Raw genomic sequence first — 24,659 nt, 5'->3', positions numbered from 1 at the left:
GATGGAACCATAGAATCATTATTTCAAACATAGTTCTTCTTGCTCATGCATCTTTCCATCTCCTGCCAGCTCTATTCTTTTATAAATTCAAAGAAGAGAGTTGAACAGCTGTTGTATAGCCAACGGCATCATTTGTATTCTCATAACAAAAAACTGATACTGATGACATTTGTTTCTTGAACTCTTGACATCAAGCTTCCAGGGGTAAGTCAAAGAGAGGTGCCCCGAAACATCATTTTGATATGATAGATTATTCTCTGGGAAGAAAAACATATATAAACAAAAGGATTTACAGAAGACCCATTAATAGGAACCCAAGCTCCAGAGAAAATGTCACTGTAGAAAAGCAGTAGTGTATATTCGATAAACAAGAGAAATCTGATGAACATTTGATTCAGCGCATTTTAACTTTACTCTTTTGTTGCATTTTATAAGTTGTAGTAACATTAATGCAGTGTTTAACTTTTAAACCACCACAGTCCTCAATAAGAAATATATCATATGTTGTAATCTGGTATATATACATATTACACATATATCCTCAAAACAAATTTCTCCAAACAACCTATTTCCTTACTATTTGTAATATTTCCTAATATCTTCACTGCAAGCTGTTTCATTTTTTCAAACACTGACAATGACCTACAACTGCGCCAATACAATTTGACAAACAGCTCCAATTTAACAGAAGTGCAGCTGTGAGTGAATACTGACTGCTTTGCCCATGTCTGCTAAATAGATGATCAGAACATAAAAATTAAGGGAGTCCTTTTTAAGGCAACTGAGGTCCCACACATCATTAGAACAAAACTCTGACGTAGAGTTGGTTGTTGTTGTTGTTTTAATTTTTGCTTTTCAAATAACAGACTTAGACAAGTATAAAGACTTGTGAATAGATATATCGGCCTCCAAAGGGGACATAAACCATGTTATACTCTCTTTTTATTCCCAATGCCAAACACTGTGATTAGAGCAAGGCAGTTACTCAGTAACTTGCCCTGGGCTCTACTGACTGTACTTAGTGTTTTCCCTGAGCCATCCGTCTTACAGACTGTCCCACCATAACTGCACTGGCATGAAAGAAGAGTCACATGAGCAATGAAACAGGAAGTAAAGTTATTCTGTTAACAACAAAAAGTCAGATTAAGAAATGCCATTAGAAACAACATTGATACAAGTTAAGAACATGTTTCTCTGTGTTCTGAATGCAAGATGAAGAAGACAATGGGGGATAGAAAGATGTATATAAAAATCTGGAAAATTATACAGAGTCTGTCCCTAGTCCAGATTTTAGGAGTATACGCTCTGATTTTTAGGCACAAATGAAAATAAGAGCTCCATTACAGCTCCTGTACTCAAAGACAGGAGCCCAATTCCTCTTTCCCTTTTAATTTCAATTTTATGTAAGAGAAATATGGTTTTAAGTTACTGTCAGAATAGAGCCAGGCACATTTATTAAATTCCATTAGCAATTTGCTATTCTGTGTAACACGTGATAAAACAATAGGGGGATTATATGGCTAGAAGTAGAAGTATAGTCCTTGGAATAAATAATACTGTTTCATTTAATTACAGGCATCTCTTACCAAAAACTCTGGCTACAAATCCTAATGAAAATTGAGAGGCAAACAATGTGAGGAACCAGGGGGCAGCATAAAGACTGGGGCTGATTTCATTTTCTTCAAGGTGATTGTAGAGATCTCTGTGATAGTCATGAAGGAGCCTGGACAGCTGGTACATTTGAATCTAAAGTTAATTTGGAGAAGAAAAAATAAGATATTATGCATGTATCTGCATATGCATCAAATATACTGATTTTAATTTTATTCTAATATTTAACAACAAATTCACATATATAAACAGTATTACTTCATTTTTGTGATTTTAAAGTTGATACTAAAATCCAAGTTCACTTAACTGAAGCCATAAAGCAAGTTACTGAAAGTCTATCTAAGAAGACTGAGCAAGTTTCTCTATCACGTGTGTTTGAGTACCACATATATATACAGAAATGGAATTTTTTCTTCTGTAGGGAGGCATTGCTTTTGGAATTTAATGAGAACTGTCCTGGCTCACGAACCTCACAGAAGATCCCTCCTAATTTCAGACAAATTCCAGAAAAACCTCCATTCTAAAGAATCTACCACGTTCAGTGCAGAAGCTTATTTCTATTTACTGTGACCAGCATGTGATTAATGAAAGAGTTCTGGCTCTCCAGACAATCTGCACTGCTAGGATAGAATTAAAGCTTAGAATGTTACAGGGCCAGAAGCTTGAGATTTATTTCTAATATTCAAGTTATTCCAGCAGCATATTTTTCACGACAAATGGGATTAAGGCAAAAAGTGCAGTTGTTTCTGAATGTTTCTAGAACTAAAAGAAAAAATTATTTCATTTGGCTACTGAGTTGGTTACTGGTATTTCAGAAAACATCCTAAAGACAGCACACAGAAACTTTTAAACTCATATCTGTGATACTAAAGATAAAAGCAGGAGTAAGTTACAAAGAAATTCGGGAGTTGTGTTTTAATTTAAATTTTTATCCACACAGTTAACAGATAAGTGGTGGTTCCCTGATCAGTTATACTGGATTGATATTTTGGTGTAAAAACGTATAAAATGTTTTATTACATCTAGCAGAACTTCTTTCACTAAAAGAAATTATTAAAACATCACTCTTAAATAGCTCTATGACAATACATAAAAATAACCAATTATGTTGTGAATTCAACAATTATTTCTAGAGTACAGAACTAAAAATCAACGGACTCCTTTGGGAAAAAATAAAAAACTATGCATAAATACAAAAAACTGTTCAATCCTTCTCTACAACAAATATCTTTGGAAACTCAGTTTCCACACAAACTGTAAATAAAAGGGAATTAAAGAGCCACAGGCAGTCATAGCTATAAAATAAGAAGCTTAGCTGGAGTCAAACAGGAAGTCTTTTTTTTTAAATGAGATTATCTCAAAAAGTCATGTTGAAAAAAAAAACCATACATTTCCTTTAGACCATTTGCATCATAGAAACCAGAAATTTTGAGCACCTATCAACAAAAGAATTAGTATTTTGGTAAGCACAAAAATCAAAAAAGTCTAATTAGCAGCATAAAAAGAAAGCACATCATCAAAAGCTCACTGTTCTCATTCACTTGTGATTATAAAAAGAAGCAATACTTCAACATTTAATTTTTTTAAGAGAATCTTATTTCTCACCTACCCTGTCGTACATTCTCAACTAGGGGTCAAGAGAGTTTCTTCCATCAAGGGATATTTGGGCAAATAAGAACACGATTCGGGCTTCCTTCAAAGAAAGCTTTAATGACAAAATTCTATTTGCTAAGAAAAAATAATTCTTCAGTTCCACCTTACAGATACCAAGGCAAACCTTCAGATTAAAGCGGTGAACTGGAGAAGGAAAGATGCAGAGAGAGAGATAAGGCTAGGAGAGAGAAGATGAAAAAAAGTGGAGACCAAAAACTTCAGAGGAAAAGATACAATGCCTTTATGCTTAACACGGAAAGCAGCAGAAACTAACGTGATGAGATACAGGTATTTAAAGTTGAAAAAGACCTCAACCCCCACATTTTACAGATAAGGTAACTGAAGCCTGGAGCACCCAAGTCACCAAGAGAGAAGCAAGAAATCAGAAATCCTGTGGAGTGAATTCAAACCCACTGCAAGAGGCACTCAAGCACATTTCTAAACATCCTATTGGCTAGACCCAAAACAGTACCTCCTGCTCTAGAAAGTGAGAAAGTGTGATATTCCACTTTAAAATGCAAAAGGATCTATTCTCCCAGAATAAGGTCCCCAATACTGTGACCTACAGCAATGCTGCCACCAAAGATTTTTAAATGTCTGCATTTTCAAAATTACAGACATAAAATATTTCTTGGTACTTATAGGGCATATTAAATGAATGTATAAATCCAATTTACATGAATTTTTGTAATGTGAAATTGATGAAGAATTTGTAAATTGAAATATCGTTGTATTTTTAAACTGATAGCTATATCTTTTTATCTGTGGATCCAGATCAAACACTACTCACAGGTACTTCCCTGTATCTTTGAAATTCTAATAATAGCTACCAAACTGTTGTTTCTGAAAATCAGAATTATTGTATTCCTTACAAGAGCATCTGATTCCTATCTGATATTAAGATACAGTGGCCAGGCACGGTGGCTCACGCCTGTAATCCCAGCACTTTGGGAGGCCAAGGCGGGTGGATCACTTGAGGTCCAGAAATTCGAGACCAGCCTGCCCAGCACGGTGAAACTCCATCTCTACTAAAAATACCAAAAAGTTAGCAAGGTGTGGTGGCACATGCCTGTAATCCCAGCTACTCGGAAGGCTGAGGCAGGAGAATCACTTGAACCCGGAGGCGGAGATAGCAGTGAGCCGAGATTGCGCCACTGCACTCCAGCCTGGGTGACAGAGAAAGAAATCTTCAACAAAAAAAAAAAAAAAAAAAAAAAAAAAGATAAAAAGATACAGGTAAACTGTTTAGGAATAAAAAATAAAACTTTCCACAGTTGTTATTTGATTTGTTAAACCTATGAATAGTCATCAATGAGGAATCAAATCATATGAACTCACACCAGAAAACCTAATGTTGATAGCAAAGCCCTATCTCCCCAGCCAAAATTTTACCTTGGGAAAGGAAGAAAAATGGAATACTTCATCTCCATTCACTCTCAAAAAATATCATTTACTATAATGCTCAGAGTAAAAACACAATTCTTTTGTTATGAATTGGCAACTGAGCTATTAAAGGCAAAAACTCATATCTGGGAACCAGGAAAAATAGTATACTTTAAAAGCATCTTTAAAGCACTACTTCTTATCTAAAGCATAGTATTACGATGAACTGGGAGTCATGCATACCTCATTTCAAGGGAGGAAAAACCTGAGAATCCTCTTTAAAGTCTTCTTTTATATTTTTAACCACTGAAAGCTTTAAATTGCCAGGCAGTGGTTGTTTGAGATAAGTATCTATAGACAAAATTTAAACTGCTTATTAGCAACCAATCCACTTAGAGAAGTGATAAACTAGGAAAGAAATATGTAAACAAGAAGTCTGAGGTAGGCTAAAGACAGCACTGGCAGTTAATACCCCAATCAAAATACTTGAAAAATCTTAATGGTGATTCTTCAGAGCCCGCTAAGAAAAGCAGACTCAGTGGCTCACACCTGTAATCCTAGCATTCTGGGAGGCTGAGGTGGGTGGATCACCTGAGGTCAGGAGTTCAAGACCAGCTTGGCCAACACAGTGAAACCCCATCTCTACTAGAAATACAAAAAAATTAGCCAGGCATGGTGGCACCTGCCTGTAATCCCAGCTACTAGGGAGGCTGAGGCAGGAGAATCGCTTGAACCCGGGAGGCGGAGATTGCAATGAGTTGAGATCGTGCCACTGCACTCCAGCCTGAGTGACAAAGCAAGACACCATCACACACACACACACACACACACACACACACACAAGCAGACTGAAAAGGCACCACTGGCTTTCACACCTTTTCCTCTGTAAAGGCCTATCTTACATGAAGATAAAGGAGGGGAGATATGATAGTTCAAAAAGAACCATAACATGGTATCTGCTATTTGTGCACTCAAAAGTAAAGGGATAAAGACACTTTCAGATTGTAAACAAAAGACCTGTGAGCCTTTTTAATTGAAAAGTTGAGGAAAAGTGAATAAAGATGACTTGATACCCTCTCCATGTAACCCATAGACTTAGGGCATAAAGGATTGGGTCCTCATCACCTACCTTTCTTAAATTACTTATTTACTCACTTTAGGAATTTTATGGAAAAGGTATCCAGCCTATGGGTCTCATACACTTAGAAGTTTACCTAAATAGCAAATCCCACACTAAGTGAACTAAAACATGCCCCAGTGTTCATCCAAGTTCTAAGACAACGGCTCTCCATTTCTTTAAATCTGAACTGTAATAATTGAGAAGAGGGCCAGGATTTCTGGTAATAGTCTAATCCCTTCCTTGGGAAGCACAAGTGCCTCACCTGCAGCGACATCATGTCAGGTCTGTACTGCTTGCGGAAGCCAAGGTCATACATGAGGAATTTCAGCATTTCAAAGGCTTGTTCTTCACTCATGTGCAGAAGCAGGACTCCAGCCACAAAACTAATTCCCTGACAGTATCCCACTTCTTTGTCCAGCAAAGAATAGGCTTTCAGGAGGTTAAACAGTGACAGCTGCCCTGGCCCAAGCTGTACTGAAAAGTAAGGGTGAGTAGGAAACGTCCTTCCTGCAGACGAAAAGAAGAAAAATATTTTTTGAAATGTCCTCATGCCTTGGAGACCATAGTGAAATTGCAATTCAGTGACCTCCAAGAATAAATAAACACTCTTTCCCAAACCAGTGAGAGTTGCTTGGAGTCACCATGTAACTAAGAGTCTCTCTCTCTTTCACCCCAAGTCCTGCGAGGCTACCATACCATCTTCACATGTATGATATGGGAGGAAACATTTTATGCTAACCAGTACTTCTTTCCAGCAAAAAAAAAAAAAAAAATACAATAAAATAAAAATCCACAAACTGATGACATACCCAGGAGAGCTACCAGGAAAACGGAATATAAAATTTATTCTGACTATATAAAGCAAGGCAAATTCTAATTCATATAAAGACTACCTTCTAAATGAAACCAGAAGTCTATAAGAGATATTATATTATTTAAAAGAAAATCTTCATAGTCTATAAACAGATTTACTTCTGCTTTTCTTATAACATGACACTGGAGGGACTTTTTGGGTTTGTTTGGCTTTACATTCAGACTATTATTCAGAAGAAAACTTCTTTTTCAACTATATTTTGCTCTTTGCTCTTAAAATACCTCCATGAGCCATGCAAACCACTTTCCTTTTTCAATATCTAAAAATATCAAGGAAAATAAAGGGTCAAGTCAATTTCAAATAAATACCCCTCTAAAATTTACCTCTAGGTATAAAATTACCACAGAGACACTTGAGCTGGCAATGTGAGTCCTGAGTCACTAAAAGGAGAGTTCTATACCCAGAAACAAACCCATCTTCACATCAAAGCTGTTTATACTGATAAGGGACTTTCTTAGTGCCACAAAAATGAAGGGAGATGTTAGTGTCCCTGTGAAATGATTACTCATGTCAGTTAGAACTCCCAAGAGGGCCAGGTTTTAAAATGTTTTCCCCCCATATGCTTAAAAGTGATTTTTTTTTCCAGGAACCAATAAGATTAATTCTGCAGAGCCAGTAAGAGGAAGATATGAGAAAATAACAATTGCATGCTGAAGAAACACAGATGGCTACAAGTAGAGCCAAACAAGCAATTTTTTAAATTATGGTTTTATTTTCTCACTTAAATTTTTTACTAAGGAAAACTATAAATACACTTTCTATCCATTAACTTGATTCTAGCTCCATTTTTGTCTGACTGTAATATGATCTCATTCTCTCTCTTTAATAGGACATCATGACTACCCCTGATCGTATCACCAATTTGTGGTCAGAGAACCACAGATTTGCTTGGGAACACAGGGACTGCCTTGTTCAATGCCCCCACTTAGTAGAGAGGATTGACACTCAGAAGCAAGGTAATATGTCTAAGACGACAATTAGTGGCACAATCAGCACAAAAACTCATTTTCAGTTTCTCTGTAAAATCCCCTTTTTAACTCTGCTGGGCTCAAAAAAATAATTAACTGAGCTGGGTCCTTTCCCAACAAGAGCCATTTGTCATCCAAAAGGAACAGAGGTTAAAAACTAGGGTTTGGTTAGTGATTTTTCATATGCCCTAATATAAGATGACCCCAAATATAAGGTAATCTTGTATTTTCCTGGGCCCAAATAACATATCTGGCCACCTGACATATATCAACTTTTAGGAGTACAAATAAATTGGTCAAATGCCAATGTATAATATTTAATCTAATAATGTAGATATTTTAAAATAATAAAGTATATTACAGAAAAATTAGACACAATATAATTTTTAAAAATCAAAGCATTTTTATTTCCACAAGTTATTTGAAAATCAGCATTTAAGAAGACTGCTGGCTGGGCACGGTGGCTCACGCCTGTAATCACAGCACTTTGGGAGGCTTAGGCGGGCGGATCATGAGGTCAGGAAATTGAGACCATCCTGGCTAACATGGTGAAACCCTGTCTCTACTAAAAAGACAAAAATTAGCCAGGTGTGGTTGCGGGCACCTGTAGTCCCAACTACTCGGGAGGCTGAGGCAAGAGAATGGCATGAACCCGGGAGACGGAGCTTGCAGCGAGCAGAGATAGCGCCACTGCTCTCCAGCCTGGGCGACAGAGCGAGACTCCATTTCAAAATAAATAAATAAATAAACAAAAAAGACTGCCTTATGATTCTGTCACTGGAAATTCTCCCCCAGGCCATGAGTACCTACTCCTACCCTATTAGCACAACTAATGTTTCATTCACCCTATAGGTGTATAGTCATAATTTCCACCAACATAACCATTTATCATGTTGCTTTTAAAAGTGATAGATAAAGGATTGTTTTCAGCAATGTGTCCAGGAATACCTAGTACACCTTTGTTACATTTTTAACCTATTCTAAGCCATTTCAAAACCAGCATTGATTAAAATACAACTATCTGTCCTAAAAAGTCAGTTGTTCAAAATGCAGTAACTGAGAGCACCCTATAATATGACCTTTATAATAATTTAAATATAAGATGGCTCCCTTTGCAGAGGCAAAGTTTTGGGGTGAAAACTTCATTTAATACACAGGCGTTTATTGGATCATCAATCAGGAATACGGACAACTTGCCCTCAGTAAAGGACAAAGTCAATGGCTCCGCATATGCCAACAGGTGCTCTTTATCAGCCTCAAGAACAAACAAAAACCAAAACAACTCAACAGAAGGATCAGCTGTTTACTTTTGTAAATTATAATCCACATGCCAAACATACCTAAATCCACAAGAATCGCATGCTGCTGAGCAGTGAGCTGCTTCAAAAGTTCCTTATAGGATATGTCAGGAGGCTGTTGTTTATTAGGCAATCTGTGTCTGAGGCGGTACTGTAAAGCCAGGAACTGCCAAATTTCTCCTCGTCGACTTTTGGGAACTCCTACAATCAAGGAGATAAATAACCAAGGCCTTAAGCTCTGGAATGAAGTTGTTAGATCCCAGTTGCTTCACTATGTAATTCTGGTAAACAGGCAGCTGTGTGTACTGCATGCCACCCTAAGACCACGCAGTACGATTGACAGGAGCATATTTTGACAAGCTTAATCCTATAGCTCCTGATGTCTTGCAAAAGAAAACCCTCACACAACACTTAACAATAATGACATTAACAACAACATCACCCATCGCTGACTGGGCATTAATCAAACATTTATTGAGGGTGCCTAGCTACAGGGCACATGCACTCAGAAAACAACTCAGCTATAAGGTAGGCAATTACTATTAGGCCCACTTTATAGACAGAAAGCTGAGGCAGAGATGAAGTAATTGCCCCAAGTTCACATGGCTAGGAAGTGGCAGTTTAGAATTAGAACTCCGAAAGTCTGGTTTCAGAGGCGTGTATTCCCAAAAGTATCCCAAAGTGTATCCCAAAGTGTACTGCTGCCTATTTTCACTCTTTATTTGGCTTGAGGATAGCAACGAATGCTAATCCTAATTTACAACTCTAAATATTTGTCATCAACAAGTAACTTTATAATAGAGAATCAAATAGCATTCTTATATGGGCATTAAAAATGAAAGAACAGGCCAGGAATAGTGGCTCGCACCTATAATCCCAACACTTTGGGAGGCCCATGTGGGCGAGTCACTTGAGGTAAGGAGTTCGTTACTGGCCTGGCCAACATAGCGAAACCCTGCCTCTACTAAAAATACAAAAATTAGAGAGCGTGGTGGCATGCACCTGTAATTCCAGCTACTCGTGAGGCTGAGGTAGGAGAATGGCTTGAATCTGGGGGACAGAGGTTGCAGTGAGCTGAGATCAGCCTGGGAGACAGAGTGAGACTCTGTCTAAAAAAAAAAATGAAATAATAAAAGTAGTAAACAATAAGAAGGTGTAACTGACATGCTCCAGAACAACATTCGTGCTTTGAGAAGAAAATGCTTAACACATATAATAAAACATTAACTCTATTATGCTTCAACACCAAAATGTATCCCAAGCAGTTCGAGGACACTATGACTATGTTTTTTATGCCAAGGGAAATGAAGTAAGCACTGGGAGGGACAAAATTCAACTCTGCACAGTGCAGGCAACTTTATTTCACTCACTAGGAGTTTTCAGTTTGGACAGATTGAATCTGCAATGGGTTCCTTTGCTCCAGCTGGTTAAGGAAAGGCTTAATGGCAGTAATCTCTTCTGAATGAATGCCAGAGTTTGTACAAGCTGAAAGTATTATTGTCCAATAGGTGAAACCGAGGCTCGTTGGCATGATTTATGAGGCCTCTACAATATAGCTCCAAACTACCTTTCTAAGCACCATCACTTCCCAGTCCCTGATGTATACTAGACGCTTGTGGTCATTTTCACTTCTCCAGTTTTTAGTGCCTACTGTTGCCTTTAGGGAATTTCAAGCTCCCTCACTTGATTACCCATTGTACGTCTATTCATCTTTCATGAATGAGCTTGAGTGTCACCTTTTCTGTTGAAGCTCTCCCTAACATCTCCAGATGTAATCAGTCCCTTTTCACACACTATTTGACCCATACTGTAACATTACCTTATTAGATTGCAGTTAGCTCTACATTGAAGTTTTGTTTCTTTTCCCTACTTAAATGGTCCTTGAGAATAGCAAGCATATTTTCATCTCTGTATGATAAAAATCCAAGAATATCCCTTGCTGCTTATACATTTGTTGAATGAATGAATGACAGCATAGAAAATGTCATTTTTAGAAGGTAACTATCAGCCCACTAAATGAATCTCTGATAACATGAGTGGGCAGTTTTATTATCCATCCAGTAATAAATGTACAAAAAGCGACATCATTCCAGTCAAACATACATTTATTGAGCATCCAGTATGTAGCAGAGAATAAAGCAAAGCAGTCAGGATGCCTCATCATTGAGTGATGAATAAATCCATTCTCACAAAAATCATTCATTCATTCATTCAGTAACAAGTGCAAGAATTCATTCATTCATCCATTCATTCATTCAGTAACAAGTGCAAGATACTGTCTTAGGTGCTAGGTGTGCAGTCGTGGGGTAAGAAAAACATTAAACAAATACATACATAATTATTAAACTATAAATTATGATTAAGTATAATTAATCATGAAAAATAATGATAAAATACAATGAATTGATTTTTTGGAGGGTCGGGGTGGTGCTCTGAGGAAATGGTATTTGAGGGACCTGAGGGATAATAGGATGCTCTGGGCTTAAAGTGTAGGCAGCAGGCACTCCAGGAGAGGACCAGGGGAAAGGGCGGAGGAAAGAGGAGTGAGAAAAGGATGGGGTAGAAAGAAAGGGAGATGGGAAATGAAAATGTAGAGAAGTAAGGAAGAAGAAGAGTAGGGAGGACTGGAACATTCCATGCAAGAAATAGTAAAGGACATATCAGTGCTCAAAGTATAACAGTTCAGTGTCTCCAGAGCATACAATACACGGTAAGGAGAGATACAAAATTAGATCAGAAAGAAGGAAGGAGAGATTATAGAAGAACGATATGGTTTGGCTGTGTCCCCACCCAAATCTCATCTTGAATTGTAGCTCCCATAATTCCCACGTATAGTGAGAAGGACCTGGTGGGACATAATTGAATCATGGGGGCAGTTTCCTCCATACTATTTCTGTGGTAGTGAGACTCATGAAATTTGATGGTTTGTTAAGGAGAAACCCCTTTCACTAGGTTCTCATTTTCTCTCTTGTCTGCCTCCACGTAAGACATGCCTTTCACCTTCCACCATGATTGTGAGGCCTCCCCAGCCACGTGGAACTGTGAGTCCATTAAACCTCTTTCTCTTTAGAAATTACTCAGTATCAGGTATGTCTTTACCAGCAGAGTAAAAATGGACTAATACAAAGGCCTTGGGCACAGGGCCAAGAAGTTTAAACTGTATCCAATAAGAAATGGGAAGATAAGCACTCCTAAAATATCTTTGAAAATCATTTCAAAAAATGGTGTAATCCACATCTCACAGACATTCTGTTAACCATTATTGTGTCTCCCAAATAAAGCATTCAATAAAAATCTTTAGGATTTCCATATCTTTAAGGATAAAGAACACTATATTGTTTGTCAATGAAGCAGCTTTCAAAATAACTCTTATCTCAATTTAAACTTAACTGTGGATCAACAGTCTCACACATTGGCATAGGCTTTTAAAACAACATTCGTTACAGAATTTCTTTGGGTATTTTGGAATTTTTATTTTACATCCACAGTTTATGTAGGCTATGGAGATTCTAATTTTAACATATTTAATGTGAGTCACAGAAACTGCAACTAAAAGTTGACTTATTCATTTTATTTTTAAATTTAGAATTCTTAAATATCAGGCATCTTAAATGGCATAGCAGCAATAAAAGAATAAATGCAATATAATGGCTAAATAAAAGCAACTTCTCCAAAATTAGTGAAGAAACTAATGGATGAAAGAAAAGTGGTTGATTACTTAGCCAGAATATAAGTCTCTCTCTATATAAATACATACAAGTATATATACACATTCATGTAAACATACACATATATGTCAATGAATACTTCTGACCAAATGATGAAAATGAGCCAAGTTTGAAAGACTGAATTATTAATAATTTTATGGCAGCGATCAAAGATTTATATCAATGCATGCCCTTCTTTCTTGGTAAACACCACCACCAAGCTGAAAATAGGTTTGTGCTACCTCCTCAGAGACAGTCACTAAACTACAAGAAGAAACAAATTACTTCTTTTTTTTACTAAGCAAAACACAAGGACAAAATTACATCTGAGCTCCACAAATCAAACAAACAAAAAAAAATCCCACAGGTTTTTCTGTAAAAAACAAAAATTATTGAGATTATCCCAAATACCTTCTTTAAGAAGAGTGTGAATATCTTCCATATCACATCTGATTTTAGCTCTGCAGTTTAACAACTTCTTATCCCAGGTCATTAAGACCTCTTTCTGACATGCACCAACTTCTTCATAGTCTAATTTAACTTTTCTGGACTGGAGTTCATCTCTGCTTGCTAAGGAAAAAAGAATTTACGTAAGACCAATGTGTTTTTAAAATGTAAAATTTTAAACATTTGATTGTATTTGTAAAACCATACCAAATGACTTTCAGGAATTAACTGGTAGTATATCTTAAAAAGAAAATTTAAATCAAATTGAGGATACATGAAAGGGTCTCAAGCTTTGAGTCATTTCATGTGAGAACAAAATGAGGAATAACTTCCCAAGGAGGTTTTACTCTGTATCTTACATATGGTAACTCTGCTAAGCATAAAAAGTAAACCATGTTGATCATTCTATAATTTTCCATTTTTTTGACAAATGTGATGGATAGCTTAGGAAATGATAGCTCACATCATCTTAAACACCACTGAAGTGTTAATATTTTATATGTGCTATACATGAGCAAAGACTCATGCTAATCTTGATTTGAAAAATATATGACCATGATAACATGATCCATTTTTATAACTGTTTCCAGAGTTATCCAGACTGCCCTTAATAACACTAATAACACTCGCTTATGTGTTCCTGTGTTCGTTATTCTCTCTTTTGTTTGCTTTTGCTTTCGCTTTTTAGAGACAGGGTCTCCCTCAATACCCCAAGCTGGAATGCCGTGGTGCAATCATAGCTCACTGTAGCCTCAACCTCCTGAGCTCCCATCTCAGCCTCCTGGGTAGCTGGGACTACAGGCATGCACCACTACACTTGGTTAATTTGACAAACTTTTTTGTAAAGATGGGGTCTCGCTATGTTGCCCAGGCTGGTCTTAAACTCCTGGCCTCAAGCAATCCTCCTACCTCAGCCTCCCAAAGAACTGGGATAACAGGTGTGAGCCACTGTGCCCAGTCCTCCTGTGTTCATTTGTAATAAACTTAAAAAGGAAAATTCCTTTCACTGAAGTTAACACTAATTCTATTTTTTAAATAATAAATAATTCTCTCTAATTTGATGGTCGAACATACATGCCCAGAGCTCATTAAAATAAATGTCTATAAAAGCAATTAGTATCTTGATTTGGTCTTTATCGTGAAAAATTGACTTCAAAAGAGAAGGAAGAGCGGACACAAGAGCATACTTCTTCTCTTCATTAGGATCACGGTGGACAGGAACGTCTCAGAGCAATCTGTATTCACGCATGCTCAAAGCGCTTGGCCACCTTACCTCCTGCAACACAAATCTTTGTCATGCATCCCAAATCCTCGACAGCACAAAAACAACAGCAGAATGAAAGTTACTCTTTACTTAGTGTGTTTGAAACCATTTCAAAAGACTTAAAATATCTTATAACAAACTGTTATTCAAGCAAGGCAGTAAAAATTCTTTCTTAAAAGTCCAGACATAACCTAAAGATAAATCGCAGTACAAAACTATTCCTTCCGGATACCACAGATGGCTTTCTAACACGGTTTAGCTTGGCTGTTTGGCTACTTTCTTTATATTTCTCTGATAACCAAATAATTTTTTTAAAGGTGTGGGTTTATTAAGGCTAAAAACAAATATACTCCTATATATAACTTTACTAATTATTTTCTTCACGATGGACAAAACATACTTCCTTAGAGTTTTTCTCTAATCTTCTCTAGATTATTGTTCATTTAAAATAATCGTAAGAATCTGCTTATGTAACAGCAGCACACCCTGAGGATAAAATAGTGAATAGGGACAGTTAATATCTACACTTAACTGTTTAGAAAAGACTAAAGAACTATCAAGAAATAATTATCCATTGGTTAGAATTTTCATAGTTTAAACTATTTTTTATCTCTGTTATGTAGGCTGAAAAACAGAACTGATAAAGGTTTCTGAGAATGTATTCTAAATGTCACCTCCTTTCTTATCCTGTAAAATCAGAGAATATAACTGACCTCAGAATACACATGCAGCCATTTATGTAAAACATTCCATTTCCTTATATTTACATAGCTGAGAAATACTGCGGGGTGCTGGGGAAAGCCCGAGAACCACGATGAATAAACCTGAGTTTTTGTACTTGCTCTGCCAACATGTCACTATTTGACCTTAGGTTAATTCCCTACCTTCCCCGAGTCAGTCACTACTTCTGCTGTAGAATGAAGAATCTGGCTAAGTAATCTCTAAGACTATTTCTATTTCAAATAGTCTATGATTCTGAAACTATCCTTTGATATTTAATATCAGATTTTTTATTTGTACATACTCCCAAGTGAAATATAGTTTCATGCTTTAAATTTTTTGAGGGAATGATGACCATTTTCTTTTTTTCAACCTATTTTCCTGACTTAGTTCAAGATATAACCACTTGCTTACAATTAAGAATTCAATTTCTTTTGAAACCTGTGAAACTTCAAGTGGGCAGACCATTTATCGCACTGAACTTTTAAAATTATGCTAATGACAATTAAGAGCATTTTTACTTTTAAAGAAAAGAGGATATATTTCCAAAGGATATTTAAAATCCTACGTACTTTTCACTCCGCCAACAGCAATTTTTAAAAATGTGCTCTTGCAAACTACATATTGTTAAAATAAAAAATTGAATTGAATCATAGGTGCAGTAACAGGAATTTTAAGGTAGATGATAAACTCAGCAGTGTGGAATACCTGCACTAAAAAAGCTTTAGGAAAGACAACAAAATAAAAGCAAGTGAGAGAAATACCTAAATTATACTTGTGCCAATAATCTTAGAGGTCAAATGGACCACTTAGGTTAAATGTTTCATTTTACAAGTGTAAAAATGAGGCCCCTTCAGGTTAAGTGATTTTCCCAAAAGAATGAAATGTATACATTTTTTGGATTTCTTAGCATCTCCTTATATGCGGTTCTATCAGTACTGGAGTAAATTACATCATTCTTTCAAGGGTGAAAAACACATTCCAAAGCATTTGGTAATCATAAACTTAGCAATAAACCACCACAAACAGTACAAAATCTATTATAAATTATTTGATTATAAATGTAATAACTTGAATATAATTTTGTTAAATAGAAAATTTACAAAGCATTAACAAAAAATAGGAACAGACTTGGCTTGATAACAGATAATTACAATTAAATAGTTAAATTGAATACAATGTAAGCAGAATTTATTTGAAGTAGGCATATTTCTCCCATTATGAATGTAATTAACCTGAAACTTGAAAATCACATTCAAAGAAAAAATTTGCTTTCTCATATTTAAGGATTTTTTAGAAGTGACACTAAGATAATAAACTTTCAGACACATCAAATACATTGATACCATATTATCTACATTCTATTTTACCTAAATATACTCTAAGGGTTTCTTGTGTCTTAAATCTATTTAAAATACAAACCCATTTAAAACAAAACCACAAATATCTTAAGCTGACCTTTCCCATGTTATAACCACCTCACAAAATGGAAATCAACAATTATAATCAGCAGATATTCTTCTTAAAGTGTGCAAACAGTCCAAAACTGAGTGCAGGTGGCATGTATGGGGAGAGAAAGGTAGGTTTAACCTACATCCTTCAATCATAGCATCATAGCATTTAGTCTGTTAGAATGGCTAACCTTCAAGTTTCTGGTTTTCTTTTTCCATTCGAAGCAACAAGATTTGTTGGTGTATAGCTTTTCTCCACAAGCTCCTCAGTTCTTTTGATTTCTTTCTTTCTTCAATCTTTTCTGGGTCATCCTCCCCAGACAGAAATATAACCAGCGGTTCCTCCTCCATGGTTGGAGAGAGGGGGGACAGTGGCAGCAGCTCGGTCCTGTCCAATCCATCTGCCGAGAAGAACACAGTGAGAGGCATTCCTTAGCAGTAACCCAGACTACACAAGTTTCTGTAGAGTTCACATTCTCATCTGATCTTCTACACTTAAAAATGTCACAAAGCCTCTTTCCCCGTAACTTAGTTTCTGGAGCTAATATTTAAGCGAATTCACTAGACTGAATTCCCCTTCCAGATTTCCCTGTCATGATGAAACAAAAGCATAGGTCATTTCACCACTTCTTCTTTCTACCCAGAGAGAGAGCTCTGTAAGATAGGTGCCCTAAAACTAACTGGCCTCCCCTGAGTCCAACACTTCTGCAATTTACTTACGTATATTCTCTGGCTGTGAAGAACAAGAAAGGTAAGTGGCTAGGTATCAGTGATCTCCAAAGGTCTACATCGATCATCAGAATCCATCAGAAGCAGAGCCACTGAGCAATGCTGGGTCTCTCCTGGCTGAGCACAGTACTCCGTCTGCACACTCCTCCTGCAACACCTTTTTCTTTTTCTTTTTCAACTTTTATTTTAGGTTCAAGGGGTCCATGTGCAGGTTTGCTACATGGGTAAATTATGTGACTCTGGGGTACTACGTACAAATGACTTCACCACTCAGGTAGTGAGCACAGTACCTGAGAGGTAGTTTTCAATCCTCATCCTCCCACCCTCCACCCTCAAGGGGGTCCCAGTGTTGAATGTTCCCTTCTTTGTTTCTACGTGTACTCAATGTTTAACTCCCACTTATAAGTGAGAACGTGCAGTATTTGGTTTTCTACTCCTGTGTTAATTCTTAGGATAATGGCCTCCACCTACATCCATGTTGCTCCAAAGGACATGATTTCATTCTTTTTCATGGCTGCGCAGTATTCCATGTGCAACACTCCCTTAACAGGTGACTCATTCTCTCCCTTCCTACTGCCAGTGATTTTCCTATTAACAACCATAATCACATCTCTTAAAACATTTCAATGGTTGCTCATATCCCAAGAACAAATTGGGACTAACATTTAAGTCCCTTCAGATTCTGGTCTCCACTCAGATTTCTAGTATCATATATCAATCTCCCATTCTTTGCATCCATCATGCTGAATTTCTCATGATTCCCTGATCTGAAAAGTTCACTCAAATGACTCCAGAGCTGCGTCATTCCTTCTTTCTAAAGCACGGTTCTTCCAGCAACGAGTTTAAATACATATCTAATTGTTCTGTGAAGCTTTTTCTGACCATCTCAGGCAGAGTTAACTTCATTCTTATTAATACCAGTTGTTTCCCTCTATTTTTGTTTTTATTCACTGACCTCTGCCTTTACTCTTATTATTTACTTCCATATGTTTTCCTGTTGTTGTTTTAAAATTTTAATACCTGGCTCAAACTAGCTTTTTGAGTTGAACACTCAGTATAACTAATTTTTGGCCTTCTTGATTTTATGTAAACACATTCATGGCTTTTAGCGGCTCCCTAGATCCATTTTAATAGGTAAGACTCTAATCATCGAATTTTCTTCCTACTAGCTTCTAAGAGTAGTTTTCTATTCCCAAACACATGTCATCCTACTTGTCTTCTAATCCTTGATTTCTTTCTTTTTTTGGCATTGTGGTCAGATAATATTTGTATAAACAATCATGGTTATCTGAATTTCAAAATGATTTACTTAAAAATCTTTGTGGACAGGTACATAATTACATTTTATGAATGTTCCAAGTGTGCTAAAAATTAGTGAGTTTTCTCTACAGGAGGCAAAGTTCTGTACAAATATTAGGTCAAGCTTATTTATTTGTGTTACTCAAATACTATTTATGTTTAATTTCTAAAGATGAATATGTTAAAATCTCCCATGGGAGCTATTAATTTAGTGATTTCACTCCAGAATTCTTGTAGGTGTTATTTTCTAGCTCTCAGAGCTACATCATTATGTATGTTCTCATGATTGTTCTATCTTTTTGTTTACTGTTACATGTGCTTTGCCTCTTTGGATGCTTTGGCTTTAATTTAATGAGTCAATTACTCAAAGAGAGCTGCCTGTGCTCTCTTTTGCTTAGTATTTGCCTAGTGTATTGTATACATTCCTTTATTGCTCAATATTTCTACATCAGTTTGTTTTATGTGTGGCTCTTATAAAAGGCTATGTTGCTTTTCTAATAAAAAGATCTTTGGAAGCTGAGGCAAGATGCTTGCTTGAGCTCAGGAGTTCAAGGCTACAGTGAGCTATGATTACACTGCTGCAACCCCAGCCTGGGCAATAGAGCAAGGCCTGATCTCTGGGGCAAAAAAAAAGAAAAGAAAAGAAAGAAAAAGGACACATACTTTTTTCCTAGCACTATCATAGTTCCCTCTACCTTGTGGAGTAGGCCCAAGTACACGTTTTTGGAAACTCTCTCACTCATTCATTCATTCAACAATCAGGTATTGACTGTCTAATGTTTTCTAATGGTACCTGAAAGAGAAACCACTGTGTCACATACAGAAAGTTATTTCTGTACTGTCATCACTTAAATCTCTTTATACACAGCATTTGCATTCCATTAGCTAATTTCTGACACTCATAGGGATGAATTCCTTGGGGAGCACCACACAGACCTTGCTGCTGCATTGCTGAGGGTGATTTGTTCATGGGAGAAGCAACCCTGAGGAAAATGCGCTGCCGCCAGGAGATCCGGCGAGGAGTGACAGAGGTTCCTCCCACACTTAGGGACTCATTGCTGCAGGTAGACGAGGTCCTTTTCCTCCCTTCTCCATCACTGTTGAAAGCAAATAAACATATCACTTGTAAGGAGAGCTGCACATCATGGCACTTCACAACCAACTGGTAGCACAAGCCATTCACAAGTTCTGTCACAGGCAAGCACAAGCCACAGGCAACATGGAGCAATGCGTCACCAGGCACACTAGTCACCCAGGCCACCACATCCTGGGGACACAGCAATCCAGGCCACAGCCCAGTCAAGAGAAGCTCCCCTGTTTCTACTCATTCCTTAGCAGCCAACCAGTCCTAGTTCTGAGGAACAGAAGCACTTACAAGGAGGAATACAGGTTGCTTAAGTCATGAACTCATGCTTTGCTAAGGAAATAACATGAATAGCTTATTCAAAACAAGGTAAATATTCCATAAAAGGCTCATAAAGTGCTTTTGTTAGAGGTCTTATAGAACATGTCAATAAGGACTGTTTCCAATTGCCTATGACTATTAAGATCTGTCTCTGAATTGTCAGCCACCAATAGTTGGATCATGGCAGAAGATAACCTGAATATAGGCAGAATAGTCAACCTTGGGATTATTGTTAGGTGATATACCAAGAAAAAACTGGGGTCAAATAAGATTGGATGGCTAAGTTAAAAAATAGATCTTTTAAATTTTTATTGACTTATTTGTTTTGTGAGATAAGGTCTCATTTTTTCCCCCAGGCTGGAATGCAGTGGTGCAACCACAGCTCATTGCAGCCTCCACATCCTGGGCCCCAGAGATCCTCCTGCCTCAGCCTCCCCAGTAGCTGGGACTACAAGTACACACAACCACACCTGGCTATTTGTTTTAAAAAATCGTCATAGAGACAGGGTCCCACTGTGTTGCCCCGTCTGGTCTCCAACTCCTGCTCTCAAGCAGTTCTCCTGTCTCAGCTCCCAAAGTGTTGGGATTATAGACATGAGGCACCACACCCAGCCTGTTAAAAAATGTTAACAGATTTCTTTATAGCAGTACTTGTTAGAGACTGTTAATACACTGGCATGCATTGTACCTCTCCAACAGGGAAACAGTGTAGAGAAATCCCCCAACTTATTGAAATTAATTGACTCTAGAATCACCTCCCTCAATTTTGGGGGGGGGGGGGGGGGGCGCGGGAGGAGTGTCACATCATTCAATATTAGTGCATAGGAAAATGCTCCTCTACTGTAAACATTCCATTTCCTAGAAAAGACCACTTTGAGTTACGCTAGGCCTATCTGCAAAAAAAGGTCAGTATGCCGCAAAATTATTTTTGAGATCAACTATGTTTGCTGCTGGAAGACCCTACAATAATTGGTGCTGTTAGTGGCAGGGATATATTACATTTTTAAGTTTCACAGTCTGAGTTTGCCTTAGAGAATGATGAGGACACCAATATTTACAGGTGATGATACCAACCAATGAAGGTATAAGACTTTTGATGGAATCAAAAAGGTCATTGCTGAGGTCAGAAATAAAGCTCAGCCAGAACAGCCACCCTCAGATACTCAAAGGAACTCCATAGTGTTGAGGCAATTAATAATGAGAAGAGCAATTCAGCATCTGCCTATCGTATCTTTATTTACTCAGTCAATTCAGTTAGTTCTAGTCTGGCTGTTTTATGGAAACATTACTTCTGGATTGACTAAATAAAAGTTAAGAAAAGACTTCTGAGCTGCTGTGCAGACAGTAAGCATTATGATGTGATATTTAGAAAGTACAGTACTTGATACATATATCTCAATATAGTCAAACTCTGGTTATTATATATCCTGGATAACATTATAACCCTAATATGTGTCCATTGTTCAAAATTCCTGAGGCAGTGGCCAGGAGCTGTGATTCACCATTTGTAAACCCAGCATTTTGGGAGGCCAAGGTGGGCGGGTCACCTGAGGTCAGGAGCTCAAGAGCAGTATGGCCAACATGGTGAAACCCTGTCTCGACCAAAAATACAAAAAAAAAAAAAACTTAGCTGGGCATGGTGGCGGGCGCCTGTAATCCCAGCTACTTGGGTGGCACGAGGTTCTCTTGAACCCAGGAGGCAGAGGTTGCAGTGAGCCGAGAATGCGCCACTGCACTTCAGCCTAGGCAACAGAGCAAGACTCCATCGTAAAATAAAATTATAAATAAAATTTTTTTTTTTTTTTGAGGCGGAGTCTCGCTCTGTCGCCCCGACTGGAGTGCAGTGGCCGGATCTCAGCTCACTGCAAGCTCTGCCTCCCGGGTTTACGCCATTCTCCTGCCTCAGCCTCTGGAGTAGCTGGGACTACAGGCGCCCGCCACCTCGCCCGGCTAGTTTCTTTTGTATTTTTAGTAGAGACGGGGTTTCACCGTGTTAGCCAGGATGGTCTCGATCTCCTGACCTCGTGATCCGCCCGTCTCGGCCTCCCAAAGTGCTGGGATTACAGGCTTGAGCCACCGCGCCCGGCTAAAAAAAAATTTTTTTTTAAAAACTCCCTGAGGCTGGGCACAGTGGCTCACACCTGTAATTCCAGCACTTTGGGAGGCCAATGCAGGTGGATCACTTGAGGTCAGGAGTTCGAGACCAGCCTGGCCAACATATGGCAAAATCCTGTCTCTACTGAAAATACAACAATTAGCCAGGTGTGGTGGTGCACGCCTGTAATCCCAGCTACTCAGGAGACTGAGGTGGGAGAACTGCTTGAACCCAGGAGGCAGAGGTTGCAGTGAGCCGAGATCACGTCACTGCACTCCTGCCTGAGCAACAGGGCAAGACTCTGTCTCACAAAACAAAACAAAACAAAACCAAAAAAAAATAAAAATAAAAATTCCTGAAATATTGAATATATATATATATTTTTGTTTCTTTTACTTGCACTTTGGAAAACATTAATGCAAGTATTTCCCTTTTAAAAATATGATTCGAATGTTCTATATATAATAGTGACAACCCAATAAATACTGTTGAAGTACTCATTATCTTCATTTTTGTAACACGATCTTGCTGGCAGTTATTTGCTAAATGCCCAGTTCATAGGTATATTTCTAGCTTCTAGTGTAGTGATGGGCAAATAATAAGCACTCAAAAATATCTACTGAATAAATTAATATTTTATAACACTAAATGACATATTAACTCTGAAGGTTAAGTGAAACAGACAAAAATATTGGCTAGGCTAACATGTCAGGAATAAATAAAAGATCTACATTCTTAAAACACTTTATTGGGAGTCAAGTCCTAAGAGCTTTGTTTTTCTAAAGTATGTTCTGAACTGTTGATGGCACTGGTAGGTATTGACCATGACAGTGCTGTTAATAAACAACAAAAAGCATATTTTTTCTAGTAAGTGTTATTCCTTTCCTACATAAAGGCATCTAATTTATAATTTAAGCTTTGAAAGCTAAATGAAATACTTATTTAAAAGCACTATTTCAATGCTCCAGCATGGCAAAAGATCAACAAATATTAACTTATCTTGACTTTCTTAGTGCTCTAACAAACCAGAGTTGACCAAATCAAAGGATTCTGAAATGTTTATATTTTAATGCTGGAATGAATACAGCTTGTAAGAATCACCTTCCAATTCACTGCTAATGACATATCAAGTGTTTAGAAGGTACTAAAAATAAAACTGAGCTGTACCCATATCAGTTTCATGATTGCCTATAAAACACAAAGTTTGGGGGTCAGTATGTTATAAAAGAGGTGCATACAGTATTTACATTACACCACTGATACATATTCAGAAATTTCATAAACCTAAAATTTTAAATCCTATAATATGAATAAACTGCCCAGTGACATATTTTTCTCCCATGTCTGGAATTTAATGACTAGTAATAAGCCAAAAAATTAGCAGTAAAAATAAAAGATAATAATATACTGAAAAGAAGAACTTACAGAACAAACCATTGACCCTTTATCTTGTACTAAAAATCGACATCTTGAAAAAGCAGTTGGTTGCTGAGATATGGCAAAAGCAGCTCTGCTTTTAATAAGAGAAGATCTGTATTCAGAAGTCAAGTTCCCAATAAACATTTAAGCAGTCAGTGCAATTATGCAACTCATAGCAGTTTCCTGTTTGATTTACATTTAGTCAGCAATCTGACATTCTTAAGGTGGTAACTGCAAGAATCAAAACCAAATGAAGCACTGCATCAAAATTTCTATAACCCAACTTGGAAACTACACTGGGATGGGGGTGGGGGGAGTTTATTTCTTTTGGTTGGTTGGTTTTTTATTACAATATTAGTTATCACATTGACTTTTCCTTTAATTAAACTTAGCTAAGAAAGCATAATGTCTACTTTTTGAGTAAAAATAAAAACAAAACAACATGCAGTGTTTACTGTAATAATGATAAAGCTAAGACTCTCAGCACATACTTCATGCCAGGTATCGATTATTCTAAACATTTTACAAATATGAATTAATTTCATCCCTACAGCAACGTTACAAGGTAGGTGTCATTACTACTTCCATTTTTAGTGACCATACTAAAGTAGAAAGAGGCTAAGTAACTTGCCCACAGTCACACGGATAATAAAGTGAAGGAGCTGGGATGCAAACCTAGGTGGTCCAGAATCCAGACATTAGGCACTGCAGCTTATCCTGCCAGTGTAAATACTCTGCATTAGTTCTGAACAAAGCTCTATAGGACCACAAAAACAAAGCTGTTGGGATCCCCAAGATCCTCTGCATTTCTGGTGAAAAATTAAGTCTCCAATTAGCACTAAGCCTCTGTGTTGGGTACTTCTCTGTCCATTTTTTAATGGATTAATTTTATATCAACAGAGAAATAACTTCAGAGTACTATCAGGTGCTCATTTATGTAAATGTCTCACTTCCTTTTCCTTGCTTTGAAATAATTACAAAAATGTATATACTTTTAACTGTAAATAGAAGGACCAAATAAAAAAAAAACCTTAATATAGTTGAATATACATACACTGGTATTTTAATCATCTTTACATGTTTAAAATGATGAAGCAAATTATAACCATTCCCTTATGTTTCCATAGAATCTTTATCCTTCTTTCGTATTTTGGAATCTAAACATGTGCATTATAAAACTGCTTCCCAAGACACATATTCAGGAAAAGCATTCTGT

General features: G+C 37.2%; 1 protein-coding gene across 5 annotated transcripts in view; it reads right to left on the bottom strand.

Annotated features, from left to right (window-relative positions):
- Positions 1–24,659, bottom strand: part of TBC1D4 (TBC1 domain family member 4) — a 208,034-nt gene that overhangs the window by 8,635 nt on the left and 174,740 nt on the right. For 3 of the 5 annotated variants that reach the window (XM_023186267.3, XM_023186275.3, XM_023186285.2), the window contains 6 exons: positions 19,461–19,621; positions 16,688–16,897; positions 13,026–13,184; positions 8,950–9,108; positions 6,030–6,274; positions 1,587–1,746 (listed from right to left, as the gene is read on the bottom strand). In XM_023186267.3, the coding sequence (XP_023042035.1) occupies positions 1,587–1,746; positions 6,030–6,274; positions 8,950–9,108; positions 13,026–13,184; positions 16,688–16,897; positions 19,461–19,621 (1,094 nt within the window). Of the gene's footprint in view, positions 1–1,586; positions 1,747–6,029; positions 6,275–8,949; positions 9,109–13,025; positions 13,185–16,687; positions 16,898–17,216; positions 19,096–19,460; positions 19,622–23,449; positions 23,582–24,659 lie in introns of those variants that run through there. The other 2 variants (XM_023186293.1, XM_023186302.2) reach the window with 2 other exon arrangements.

This window comes from Piliocolobus tephrosceles, chromosome X, assembly GCF_002776525.5.
Source record: "Piliocolobus tephrosceles isolate RC106 chromosome X, ASM277652v3, whole genome shotgun sequence".
Lineage (NCBI taxonomy): Eukaryota > Metazoa > Chordata > Mammalia > Primates > Cercopithecidae > Piliocolobus > Piliocolobus tephrosceles.
The sequence above is the reverse complement of the archived record's forward strand: the minus strand, read 5'-3'. Positions and strand labels throughout refer to the sequence as shown.